The sequence below is a fragment of the Tenrec ecaudatus genome, chromosome 6 (assembly GCF_050624435.1).
Source record: "Tenrec ecaudatus isolate mTenEca1 chromosome 6, mTenEca1.hap1, whole genome shotgun sequence".
NCBI lineage: Eukaryota > Metazoa > Chordata > Mammalia > Afrosoricida > Tenrecidae > Tenrec > Tenrec ecaudatus.
Window position 1 is genome coordinate 124,172,260 of NC_134535.1, and position 13,683 is coordinate 124,185,942.

Genomic DNA, 13,683 nt, shown 5'->3' on the forward strand with positions numbered 1-13,683 from the left:
TGCCCTTCTAATGTTGTACACCTGAGTGTATGAAGCACACGTTCTTCCCATTCGCTTCATAGTCCCATCAATGCAGTGATGATCCTACACTACATATAAACACGTGGCTGGAAGGTGGCCCAAACTTCAGATGCTGTTCACCAGCCTAAGAGATAGAACATTAGCTTTATGAATGATGTTTTGTCAACTGACCTAGGTGTCCCCTGGCAGGAGTTCCTTCCGGTGACAGGTACCTCTGGGTGATCTTATCATCTCTAACTTTTTAGTTAGCAGCTATGTGAACAGACCATTTTCACCACCCAGGGACTCGAAAGGAATTTTGAAGACCTCCAAAAATGTGATTCTACACTGCCAATACATCTTCTACTACCTCTACCCACCAGTGTCTCTTCATTACCTCCAAGTTCCTAATGATGATTTTGTGACTTACCATCTTTTTCTAAAGTGACTCTTCCGATGGAATATATGTGAGACTGAGGAGGCTGGGAAAATAACACATGTCATATTTTCAGAATGCCTGAGGTATTTCTACCTGACCAACATACCTGAGATGAGAGCCTGTTGATCTAATTTCTCCAGAAGACTACTCCTGATGTCCATTTCCCCAGCCAGGGAGAAAGTATAAGCTAGGAGGGCCTGAGTGTAGAGGTTGGTGACAGTGGTGACAGAATGCTTGAGACATCGCAGACCTTGACTCACCATTGGATCCTGAAAAGTAAACATGGGTACCAACTGATACACTATTCCTTTTGAAATGGGAAGCAATAGGGAAATCCTATCATAATCCCGATTACAATTGGGCAGAGGGAAAGGAGTTTCTCTAGCAACAGGTATGATAGCAAGCGTATAAAAAGGAAGGGTTAGAGAAACTCACATCTAGGGGCTCTCCCATCTCCAGCAAGGCAGCGGTGATGTACGCAGTCAAGGAGATCTCATCGTCAACGCCACCCTAGAAAGGCACAAGGAGATGAAAGTGAGGACAACAGCCAGCACAAGCAAAGACTGTGTGCAATTAAAACAAACAAACAAACAAACACAGGCATCCCCTGTGAATAAGTGAATTATTTTTTAAAATGTCCCTTCCATGGGCTGACAGCAGCCCTAAGCTTTGAAGACACAACATGGGGCAGGGGCAAGGGCAGGACTTTAGCAACGACATGGCACTGCAGTGGTCTTCACTTGGGGTAGGTACCTGTGGAACTCAAGAGAAAGGCCTAAGAAGGACGAGGGGTCAACAACGGGAACCAGGGAGAATAGCTTTACCATCCAACCCACACGCAGCAGCCCCATTGGTCCTCCCTCAAGGAACAGGAGGTCCATCCCCTACTCTGAGGGCAGGTGGTCAGGGATTAGGTAAGACTTGGCCTGATTAATGTTTTTCACAAAATAAAGATCTTAGTAAGGTAGAAACATACGTACTCTACATTATGATCCTCATTCTATTCATGAGAAAATGAACACTATAAAAGGTTTACAATCTTGTTCAGAATTATATCTGTAATAAGCAGCGGCACTGGAATTTGGACTCAGGAATATGTACTTTAGAGATCAAGCACCGAATTGTTAAACTTGACCACACAGAAAAGGGATAGAAAAAACCTTGTAGGAACTGGTTCTAACCAAGTTTTACATGATTCCCAGGCTTCAGTATAAAAGGGAAGAGAATGTCTTGGGAAAGATGCGGTCCTGCCCACAGAATGCTGTTATTGTCTTGAGTAGTCTTTGAGTTATATGTGTTCACAACTCAAACTCAGTGTCATCAGCTGGATTCTGACCCAGGGCAGGGTAGAACTAACTGCCCCCGTGAGTTCCTGAGACTGTAACTCTTTATGGGAGTAGAAAGCCTCATCTTTCTTCCAGTTTTGAACTACTGACCTTGTGGTTAACAGCACAACATGCAATCGCTACACCACCAAGGTTCCTTCTATGGACAGCAGAATGAAACACAATCTCGTTCTGAGCCATCCTCACAATTGTTGCTGTGTTACCCCATCTTTGCAGCCACTGTGCCAATCCATCTCAGTGAGGGTCTGCCACTTTTTGCTGCCTCTCTGCTTTTCCAAGCACGACTTTCCTCTCCAGAGATTGCTCCCTCCTGATGACACATCCAAATTAAGCAAGTCAAAGACTTGCCATTCTTGCTTTGAAGGAGTATTCTGGTTGGATTATTTCCAAGATGGATTTCTTCATTCTTTTGGCAATCCATAATTGTGGGGAGCAGAGAACAGGAAGAGCGTGTATACAGATGAATCCTTTAGTTTCGTATATTAAGGAGCCAGGCAGGCTGTGTTTCTGGGGTGGAGGAGGCCTGTGTTTCTGTGAGTTGGAGGTGAGTCCCAATCACATTCTCATAATTAATAGTGTTCCTCATTATATCCTCCCATAAGAGTGCTTCAAATTACCTCTTCCAAGCACATGGCTGTTTGCTATGTAGCAGACACAAGTTATTGCTTTCTAGGCTCTGAGGACAGCCACCTCCCCTTACTTGCCCCGGGCACTGGTATTAGGTTACTCTCACCTGTGAGCTCAGGGACCTTAATGTAGAGAGCACCCACCTTGTGATGCTGTAACTACTGAATATGCGTGTTTTTTTTCTTTTTTTTTTTCAAAGTGTTACAGGTCTCATTGTCACCACTGCAATTAATCCACAGTGATGGAAGCAAAACCTGTCATCCTTTCAGCCCCAACTGTCCGTCTGGACACCATGATCAGCTGTGCCCAGAATATGCGTGTTTTATGGCTACCTATAAATGTCACACGACAGTAAAGGTTTTCTCTCACTTCTCCTAGTTGAGAAGAGGAGCTGAAGTGAGCATGTTACCATAAAATGTGTCTGACTCCTTTATTTTATTCTCTCTCCTATCTTTCCTATCCTCTCCGACCTTACTATAATTTTCTATATTATCACCATACAATTGCCCTTTGGTTGTTGGAGGCTGGTTTCCTCTGACACATAGTACATTCAATATTTTTTGCGAATGCCAGGATTTAAAGGCCTCGCTTCTCCAGCCTTGCTTGTTCAATGTCCAGTTGCACGTGCACATGGGGCAGCTGAAAACACTATGGCTGGGTCAGGGACACTGTACTCAAGGTGGCATTTTCACCTTTTAACACTTTAAAGCGGCAAAGCGGTCTTTTCCAATGGGTTTGGCTCACACAACCCGTCATTTGATTTCTGGACTGCTGCTTCCATGCCATTGATTACATGTCCAGATAAAATGTAATCCTTCACAATGGCAATATTTTCTCCATTTATCATGTCGTTGCTAATTCATTCAGTTGTGAGGATTTTAAAGATTTCTGTGTGAAGGTCTATCAGTAAGCTCTTCGAGCCCTCTTCACTTTCAGGACGCAAGATTGTGTTATCTGCATGTTGCATCCTGTTTATGACTCTTCCTCAAATTCTGATGCCACATTCTCCTTCATATAGCCCCGTTTCTCAAATCATTTGTTCTCATACTGATTGAGTAAATTCAGTGAAAAGATACAATGATGATGTCCAATTTTTCCAATTTTAAAATATGTCCTCTTGTTCTGCTTGAACAACTGCTTCTCAGTCGAGGTACAGGCTTTGCATGTAAGTATTCTAGAATTCCTATTATTTGCAATGCTATCCATAATTTGTTATGCACCGCAGTCAAATGCCATTTCATAGTCAATAAAACACAGGTAAACATCCTTCTGGTGTTCTCTGCTTTCAGCCAAGAGCCACTTGACAGCAGCAAAGTTATTCCTTGTTCCATGTCCTCTTCTGAATCCAGGTTGAATTTCTGGCAATTCCTTTGCAATGTAGCCCTGTAGTCATTTTAAAATCATATTCATGAAGATATTGCTTATATATGATATTAATGATATTGATAAAGAATGCTAGTGGAATCTCTATAGAGCCGTTTTGTTTTCAATGCTTAAGATGTTCAATTCAGGCCCTGGAACAACACTGTAAATGATTTATCTAGGAAAATTCACACAAATCTTTTTTGCACTGATGATGTTCTGAACTGACCACATCATCCTCCAGCATCTGTGTCTCATCCTGTATTTGGGAGCATGGGATTAGGCAACATTTCCTTCTGCTGTTCTTGGCAAAAAGGAATAAAAAGGTAGTGGGTGCGATCGGTAGGTTTAGTGTGCCAATCTGGCCAATAGGAACATGTGGAATTAATAAGGTCACAGTTTGATTGGAGGGCAAAGAGATAAATGGTTTGGCAAGCCCAGCCTGTCTCTCTCTCAATCTCTGGTGGTTGAACCACCGTGCAGTTACCTTAACTAGTTCTCTGCTTTAACTTGTGAGCTACACTACTCATAGGACACCCAACCCGTGGATCATGTTGCTAGAGCTTGAGGTTCTTTCGAGATCTGCTTCCCCATGCTGATGGTGTATTCATTGCTTGAGCTTGGGACTGTCGGATCCTGTGGCCTGGCTGACTGTTGGTGACCTGCCCTGCTGTTTGCTGCCTGTGGCTGGACTGCCCGCATTGCCCTACAGAAATCTCAGCTGTCTGCTCCTTTGACATTGGATCCAGCAGCCCTCATAAATTGAAGGACTTTGAGTATATTAACTGTTCCACAGAAGTGAGTAAAACTGAGCCTTTTGTACTGCTGTGTAGACTAATTAGTGTTATTATATTCCTTCATGCTGTATATCTATCTATATCTATAAAATCATAAGTGTCCTGGTTTTGTTTCTCTAGAGAACCCTGTTTTACACAGTGGGATTTTCCATGAGCTTTGTGAAGCCCCCTCACACATAAGGTTACCACGAGTCATAGCAATCTCAATGGCAACTAAGATCAAGTGGTCATGTCACGAGTGGCTGGGAGGAATGCCTATGGAGCCAGACTGCCAAGGTTCAAATTGTAGTTCTACCACTTATTAACAATGAACTCAGACAATTTACTTCACTTGGGGCCTTACTTTCTGTAAAATGGAATTAATAACGTGATATAAGTACCTGTCCCATTGATTTGTTATAAGCACTGCATAACATTAAACAAAAACAAGATACCTACTGGCACAGAGTAATTACTGTCACCCAAAGTTAAGGTTAGTTTCATGATAGGCAGCATTACAAAGACACTGGGCTGCCTATTCGTCCCCACCAAAGGAAATGGCTTAGACTACATTCCAGATTGGGGGAGAGGGTGAAAGACTCAGAGACCTTCTAGTCCAGTGGTTCGGCTACCTCAGAATTATCCAACCCAAACGAAACTCACTGTCATCGCCTTGATTCCAATTCACAATGACCACAGGAAAGGGGAGAACTGCTCCTGTGGGCTTCCAAGACAGTAACTTTTTACAGGAGTAGAAAGCCCTGTCTTTCTCCCAAGGAGCGGCTGATGGTTTTGAACTGTGGACCTTGCAGCTAGCAACTTATAACCACCAGGTTCTTCAGGGTTATCTAGGTGGCTAATTAAAATGTCTCTGGCCTGCATACAGGTTTTCTCATTCAGGAGGTCAGGAGTGGATCTCAAGTTTGCCTTCCAAGTAAGGGGATGCTCATCTGCTGATCTGAGAACAATGCCCTAGTTCACTGTCCCATTCTATAGGCATGGAAGTGGAGGCCTAGACTATTACGTCTCAGAGTCCTAGGCTATTGTCACTCCTGAAGACCGAGGCCTACGTGATGCCACTCGGACCTGAAGAACTCTGATGCCTAGGTTAGTGCTTGTTGGATACAGCCCCGAGGAGCAAGTTCCTCGCAGAAGTGGGCTGCTGAGCCCTGGCCAGCCCCTCACCTTCATCGCTGTATGAAGGAGCTTCCCCACATTGGCATAGCAGCCGCTGGGGAGTTGGTTTCCTGCCATCCACTTAAGAGCTTCCTGGATGTTCTTGTCATCAATGAAGATGAATTCCCGAGCCTGGCCAAAGCACTTGGTGACAAAGGCTGTCAGCCTGAAAGAGGGGAAATTTCCTGATGAGAGCTTGTTCTGACACAGGGCTCTGGAAGGAGAGGGGGGAAGATGTAATACCAGAGGAAGCCTTCAAAGGAATACATTGATTGACATTAGTAGGGACAGGAACTAAGGAGGACACAAGAGCCGGAGAAGGATGCCAGGCTCTGTCCTACGGAAAGCTGAAACAGACAGCGTTAGGCAGGTGGAAGGCTGAGTATAAAAAGGTACCAAATTCAGGCGAGAGGGGAGAAAATTCTAAAGGGGCCAGGAATTTTGTTCTGCATAATCATGCTCATTGGGAAAGGGGCAATATTACCATGTATTTCCGTTTCCATCCTGTTCCCCAAAGGCACTGTATGAACCATTGCTGTGTTTGTACGTCAACTCTGTCTGGTACCCTGGGAAACCAGATGTGGTTTTAGATCACAGTGACAACTTCAAAACATGTCCCCGACCTCTTCAAGTTCCACCGCAAGGGAATGGATCTCCCTGCATTCTTTCACCCTACCATAGATCCCGAGGGAGAAGAATGTCCAAGAAAGATTGAACCAACTTACCTTTCTCCAGGAAACCCACTGCCCGAGATCTGATTTCCTCAGTCAACAGCCCTGACTTCTCCAAGTATTGCAACACGTAGATGATGGGGGCAAACATCACCATGTTCTGCTCCCCGCAGCCACTTGGCATCTGGACCAGATGATCTAAGTTCTGCAGGGTTGTGCCCATAATGTCCCCTGGGAGCCAAAGGGAGAGAACAAGCATTCAGCAAGAGGAAAAAGGAAAAAAAAAAGATTAAAAAAAACAAACAAACATTCATTTTTCAAATATATAGTGCCATATATACTTGAGTATAAGCTGACCTGAATATCAGCCACCGCACCTAATGTTACCACAAAAACGGCATTTAAAATGTGTTGAAAAACTCGGCTTAGACATAAGTATATACTGTAACTATCATTTAACAAGTTCCTACTATGTCTTTGGGGGGATACAACAATACAGCAAACACAACCTCTACCTTCAAAAGCTCACAAAGGGTCAGTTTCAATTTATTATAGTTATAATTCAAAGAAACAATTACAATATAGGTACCCCTGACACCAGCCATGCTACTTCAATCTCCTCGTATGTGTGTGCAAGCTGCACAGTGAATGAGGAAGACCAAAGCAGAATCGATGCATTTGAAATATGGGTGCTGGTGTAAAATGATGTGAGTACCAGGGTTGCCAGAAGAAACAAATGCGTGTGTCTTGGAAGAAGTGCAATCAGAATGCTCTTTGGAAGTGCAGATGGTTAGACGTGGTCTTTGGAAGTGCGGATGGTGAGACGTGGTCTCTTGCCCTTTGGACATGCTATGAGCAGTGACCCGTCCCTGAAAAAGGACGTCATGCTTGGTAAAGTGGAGGGGCGGAGAAACAGAGGAAGGCCCTCAAGGAGATGGATTGACCGAGTAGCCACAACAATGTGCTCAAACATCACAACAAATGCGAGATGGTTCATGACCCTGCAGTGCTTTGTTTTGTTGGGCATAGGGTTGCACAGAACTGAGTGGATGACACCTAACAACAACAATAACTGTAATACAGCATTGGGTCCATAAAAGACGCTAGATACCCAGAACAAAGAGCCCGTTGTCACTAGATCGACTGAGACGTGTGGAGACAGAGTGTGGGTCTGGACTGGAGCCATGCTCTGCTCTCTCTTCAATGGCTGCCTTTGGGCGGAAGAAGACTCCCTTTTTCTAAGGCATCTCTGGGTGGACTTAACCTCCTACCTTTCTGTTAGCAACCAAGTACATTAACTATTTGCATAATTCTAGGTTTGCGCAACCCTCTGGAACCAGAAAGTTACTAGAACTAGTTAGTGATGTCATGAAAAGTCTAATACCCAACTACTAAGTTTCCCAACTGCATGTAAGTGCATCACCCTCCCAAATCACCAAGTCCCTTTCAAACATGCACAAATTTTTTTGATGATCCAAAGGCATGTTTTATTTCCAAAGTACAGCTTTATATAATAATGAGGCAAGGGTGCATAGCATGCGTAGTGTAACAATAACATCATGATAAAATTGCTCTAAGCACAAACAATTCCTTGAGCCTAATCTTATCTTAACAAATGCAGCTGTATCTCGAATAGGGGAAAACATGTGACCATCCTCCCAGCATTTTGGGTCACAGTGTCCCCAAGCACCCCAGAGAGTCACTAGTACACTTCAGTTAAGACTCAGTAACTCTATAACCACAAAGCAGGAAGGGATGTTAAACAATGAATATAGGAAACCTACGGGGGGAATGGGCCAGATTTCAGGTACCTGGGTAGACTCTATGAATACTTTTCTAACCAACCTTTGATGAACTACACCATGGACTAAGCACAAGGATGATCACAACAGCCAACTTGGCAGGTAACAGGGCACAATGCAGGGGCTACACCAAAAGGACTTAACATACATAGAGGCCCTGCTGAATGAACTGAACCCTACCTTGAAGCTGCCTGCACCCTTGGACTGAGGGATGGGGTATTTGAATGGGAGAGGAAGAAGAGAGGGGCTGTCCCAGGATTATGGAAGTGGCAGTTGTTGGACCTTGGGGAAAACCCCTGACTTGGTGGGTATCCAGGACCTCAGTGCCCACCTGGGCACGCAATACCCAGTGCCCACCTGGGCACGCAATACCTCAGTGCCCACCTGGGCACTGTAATACCTCAGTGCCCACCTGGGCACGTAACAGGTGGAGATCCGTTGAACAGGACCCTACACTCGGGAGAGTTGGCCCAGGAAGACCCCCAAGTGGCATCAACTCCCATATTTAGGGTCAAAAGAGCCCAGTTGAATGAGAGACTGAACTGTGTAGAGAAAAAAATCATGGGTGTGGCTCAAGGTGAGACTGCTCGTGTAGACTCCTCATACTGAGTGTTAATAGTGCCATCGACTTATACGTCAGGGGTGATTTATAAGGCCTTTAGCACTCCTTTAGTTATATGGGTTTTTGGTTTCCTGTTTGTAGCTTGCTTTTTTGTGGTTTTTGTTTTTCCTTTCTCTTCTCAGTGTGCATGTTCTGCTTGCTTGGCTGCTGGTTGGCGTATGGCGGCTAACGATGCAGCTATTACAGGGCTGTGATTTTGTTATACATTACAACCACCAAAGTAAACCTGAGCCATGCAAACCACATGGACAAGCAGATGGAGTCTGGGGTACTACTTAACTCTAGGCCCAATTTAAGAACACTTAGTTCTCACAGTGTGGTCCTGCTTGATAGCTTCATGAAAGGATCACTGAAGATAAGCTTACCACAGCAAAGTATGGTACGGAAAGTAGATGGTGCCCAGCTATCAATCAGAATAGGAACACATACCATCCTGACAAGTAATGTCTGTGCCAAATTGTCCATAGACCTTTCCATACATTGTAAAAGCCAGTATCAACTCATTAACATTTATACTGTAGCTATTGAGATACATTCAAGTCCATACATATGTACTGGATATCAACTAAGTTCCCAGGACAGTTCTAGGAACCAGAAATGAAAAAAAGCCTGGCTCTTGACCTCAAGGAGCTTACAATGCAGTGTGGAACACAGTGAACTACGGTACAATAAAAAGTATACTATAGCAGGGCAAATACAGTATTATTACCCAGCCTGCTAGCATGGTTGGGTAAAACTTAGACTATGAACTATAAGGTAGGTGGTTCAAAACAATGAGCTGCTCGATGGGAGAATGGTGAGGCTATCTTCTTCATAAAGATTTACAGCCTCAGAACCCCTGTAAAGGACTGCTGTGATTCTGAATCGACCTGATCGCAGTAGGTTAGTGGGTTGGATACTAGAGATATAAATAAAATATAGTTAAAACAGAATGTTGGACCTGCAAAAGACCGACCAGTAAGAGTAAAGAAAAAGAACTCCACATTGCTAAGGCTCCTATTGTGTGTTAGAGATTGTGTTCCGAACTTTCTCAACTTTGCATCTGATCTTCCCAGCAAACCTCAGAAGTTCACAGCACTATCACGTCTTACCGAAGGGAGACCCGGGCTGCTACATTGTTAAACAATCGACAATATTCTAAGGAACAACCCTCAGAACAGTCAACCTCAGGAGACCAAAAGGGAAGCATTTACCCCAAAACTTCATTCAGAAGGCAGAAGGATACATGATTTCTGGGAAGAAGTGGGAAGAATGGTGCTACATTGAGGAGACAGCAACCCAGGTCAGCAAGCACAATGTGCATCGACCCTTGGATGGGAAACAAATGTGCTCTGTAAGTCTTGACCCAAACCAAGGGAAAATGTTTTCTAAAACAGTGGTGGTGGGGCAGATGATTAAGTAACCTTGTTTAAGATAACATGGCTAGGCATGGTAGAGCTGAGTCCCTAACGGAATTTCATAGGATTTCAAGTACCCACTTTGGCATTCATTCTCTTTCTTGCCCACAGTCACGAAGCAGTGGAAACATGTCGCATTTTCCCTAAACTATATTCATATAGATAAATGCTTTATTTTTTACAGGTGACTGCCACAAGTCTTTTGTTCTCTTTATCTGATTCCTAGACCACCTAAGTCTAAATACATATCGTTTGGTCAAATCTGTAAGCACGACAGAATACATCTACCACCACCTCTACTGTTGCCTATGCTCTGCCTTCCCACAGTATAAAATAAACCCGTCTTTCTCCATCACTAGCAGACCTTCTTCCAGATAACTCTACGTACCCAGCCCACTTTATACCTTTACACCTTCCAGTCCCATGTTTTCTTTTTTCAGCCAAGAATTTCTATCTGCTTACCCAGAACAGTAATATAAGCCTTTGCTGAATCAGGGACAACATCCGCAGGGAGCTCCAGGGAGATGGATTCTGAAGCCACCTTTCCTGTGAGACAATAGAAGGTAAAAGCAGTGAAGGGTCTCCTGTCCAACCTGTAGTAAAACTTCCCACAATCCAGAGTTTTCTGTGGGATGGAGACAGATTTCTTTTGCCTATTCATAATGATCTTTCCTGAAAAGAACTTCAAAGAAAACCACAATCCTACTGTGTATTTTCTTCTTCCTCCTGCCTCTCAGCTAATTGGCCCCACAAGGAATGGCACCCCACACTGTCTAATCCTTTGGACCCTCTACATTACCTTCCTTTTTAAAAAAACTTTTTATTAGGGGCTCATACAACTCTTATCACAATCCATACATATATACATCAATTGTATAAAGCACATCTGTACATTCTTTGCCCTAATCATTTTCGAAGCATTTGCTCTCCACTTAAGCCCTTTGCATCAGGTCCTCTTTTTCCCCCTCCCTCCCCGCTCCCCCCTTCCTCATGAGCCCTTGATAATTTATAAATTAACCTTCCTCTTTTTTGCTGAAGAAAATCTCCTCTTGCCACCAACCCTCCCCTCCAGTCAACCCACCTTTTGGACACAGCAGCGAGCTATGTGTCTTCTCCACGAGGACTCCCTCAGGCTGGTACAATCCAGATGAAAACAGGAAAGATGATTGTCAGGGTAAGTGGCAAGGAAGGGGGAGGAAAGGGGACGAAGGGGGAGGAAGTGGGAAGAGGCCCTCCCTGTGTACCCAGGGCATCCTACAGGATGAGAACAGAGTGTATCTTTGAAGCTCAGAACTTGATTATCAGGTGGACCTCTCAATAGAATTCCTTCTGAACAAGGGCAAAATTAGCAAACATGAGAGAGGAATGATTGACAAAGGGCTTATGATGAGATTTTTTTAATGATGAATTAAGACTTCTCATAAGAGAAATCCACACTCCTTCAGTGACTAATATTGCTTAAGAATTTGTGATATGCCAGGTGCTGTACTCAGCATGGGTTAGGCAAATTGTTGAAGGCCAGGAACGGGCCAGAGAAGGAGAAAGCTGAAGTTTACCTGCTTGGAATTGGAGAGACTAACTGGTACGGTTAAACAGTGAGTATCCTGGCGTGGTTGCTTTCTCTACCTCTGAAGCTGGGCCTCAGAAAACTCACCTTGACCAAAACTGGCTTGATTAGTGTATCACTGCGCCCCTTTTTGGGAACAAATCCCTTCTGGCTTCCACAGAGGAGCCTGCTGTCTAGAATTTCAGTGCTAATTGTAAAGTTGATGTGACCTGAGAAGAGAGAATGAGGAAGGAATCCATTAGCTCTCTTGTCAGCCAGTGAGGTCTTCTCGCTTCTAGAACAGTTCTGCTGGAATTTCACGCCAGGAGCCATCCAGTTGACCACAGCTCATGATGGCCCACTGGGGTTTCTCTCTAGATTGTCCCTGCCCGCCTGCCACTTCCCTCTCTTACCCAGTTTGCTAGCTGTGATATTCCAGTGATAGATTTTTGCTTCATCAGCACAGAGACAGGTCGAGGCCTCAGAGTCTGCCTGGGATTCCACATGGTACTCATCTGATTCAGCCAGCTTGGTCTGAACCTGAAAGGGATGCTTGTTATAAAGGACATGAATGGAGCAGAGAGCATACAGAGGCTCAGGGAAACTCGGGAGCTAGGCGATGCCATCTCCTCTCTTTCCCAGGGAACACTGGAATGATTCCAGTTAAATGTCCGAGGGCAGGGCCTCTAGTTCCGATGCGGACCCCCGTGCCCTGCCTGTATCCTCGGGCCTCACCCTGATGCAGTCCTTTAAATAATTGAAGACGGTGGCGGTCAGACGAAAGGATTCCCCACGAACTACTGAGTAAGGGAGGGTCAGGTCCACGAAAAAGGGCTTGAAAGCTGTTAGTCCAACCGTGGGTGACAGACCAAAGCCTCTGGCCTGCGAGGTGCAAAACATCATGGCCTTCCACTCCGTGATGGTGTCAGGGACGGTGAGGTGGACAGCCTCCTTCCCAGAGTTACTGTGGGGATACAAGGACCCGCGTGAGGTGGAAGGGAAGCAGGACAGGAAGAACAGTTTTGAATCATGCTCTGAATTCATCTGCAGAAATGATTCCCCCCACTTTTTTACTGTGGCAAATAGATGGGGGACGAAACATTTGCCATTTCTGTAATGTACACATGTACAGCTCCATGACATTCATTATGTTCGCCATGCGGTTCAACCTTCACCACTCCGAGCCTCCTCCCCTTTATCGGAAGGGCAGTGTCCCCTCCTCTAAGCACGATGCCTTTTTTCTCCCCTCCTTCCCACTCACCCCTGGTAGCTGTTAATAACCCTCGGTGTGTCTCTACTGTGTATTGCCTGTTCTAGGCATTTCATGGACGTGGGACCATACGATAGCTGTCCTTTGTGCCTGACTTTTTGCAGAAGTGCATTTGTTATGTGGGGAAATGTGCAGAGACAACCAAACTGAGGAAACATGTGAAGCTCAGGACATGCATCTTGAAGTGAGTGAGGATATGTAAATGTGGGAGAATGGGGTGGTGACAGTGCACAAGTATGAGGAGTAAGGGTGGATGGTGTGGATGCCTATCTGAAAGAGAGGTTCACTCAATGACATCGAGTCAACTTTGACTCATGGAACTCTATAGGGCCGACTGGAACCGCTCCTTTGGGTTGCTGAGGCTGTCCATCTTTCCAGGAGCAGAAATCCTCATCGTCCTCCTGCACAGAAGCTCCTAGTTTCCAATGAGGGACCTTGTGGTTACCAGCCCAATGTGCATTAGACTGTGCTACTAGAGGTCTAGCCTCTCACTCTCACTGCCTTCAAGTCCATGCTGACTCGTAGCTCTAACTGCTCACTGGAGTACAAAGCCCAGGCTTTCTCCAACGGAGCTGCTGGTGGTTTCGAACTGCTGACTATTTGTATCACAGCTCAACACTTAACCACTACACTACCAGGTCTCCATGGG

At 44.9% G+C, this 13,683-nt stretch overlaps 1 protein-coding gene and 1 non-coding gene across 2 annotated transcripts in view; both read right to left on the reverse strand.

Annotated features, from left to right (window-relative positions):
* Positions 1-13,683, reverse strand: part of A2ML1 (alpha-2-macroglobulin like 1) — a 58,169-nt gene that overhangs the window by 10,991 nt on the left and 33,495 nt on the right. Inside the window, exons 19-28 of the mRNA XM_075553109.1 lie at positions 12,500-12,728; positions 12,178-12,304; positions 11,873-11,994; positions 11,300-11,351; positions 10,681-10,764; positions 6,452-6,628; positions 6,211-6,292; positions 5,736-5,892; positions 875-949; positions 546-708 (exon numbers count right to left, since the gene is read on the reverse strand). Of these exons, the coding sequence (XP_075409224.1) occupies positions 546-708; positions 875-949; positions 5,736-5,892; positions 6,211-6,292; positions 6,452-6,628; positions 10,681-10,764; positions 11,300-11,351; positions 11,873-11,994; positions 12,178-12,304; positions 12,500-12,728 (1,268 nt within the window). The remainder of the gene's footprint in view (positions 1-545; positions 709-874; positions 950-5,735; positions 5,893-6,210; positions 6,293-6,451; positions 6,629-10,680; positions 10,765-11,299; positions 11,352-11,872; positions 11,995-12,177; positions 12,305-12,499; positions 12,729-13,683) is intronic.
* LOC142452194 (small nucleolar RNA SNORA1) lies at positions 2,609-2,742 on the reverse strand. The gene has a single exon (XR_012785225.1). It is a non-coding gene; the product is annotated as a small nucleolar RNA SNORA1 (small nucleolar RNA).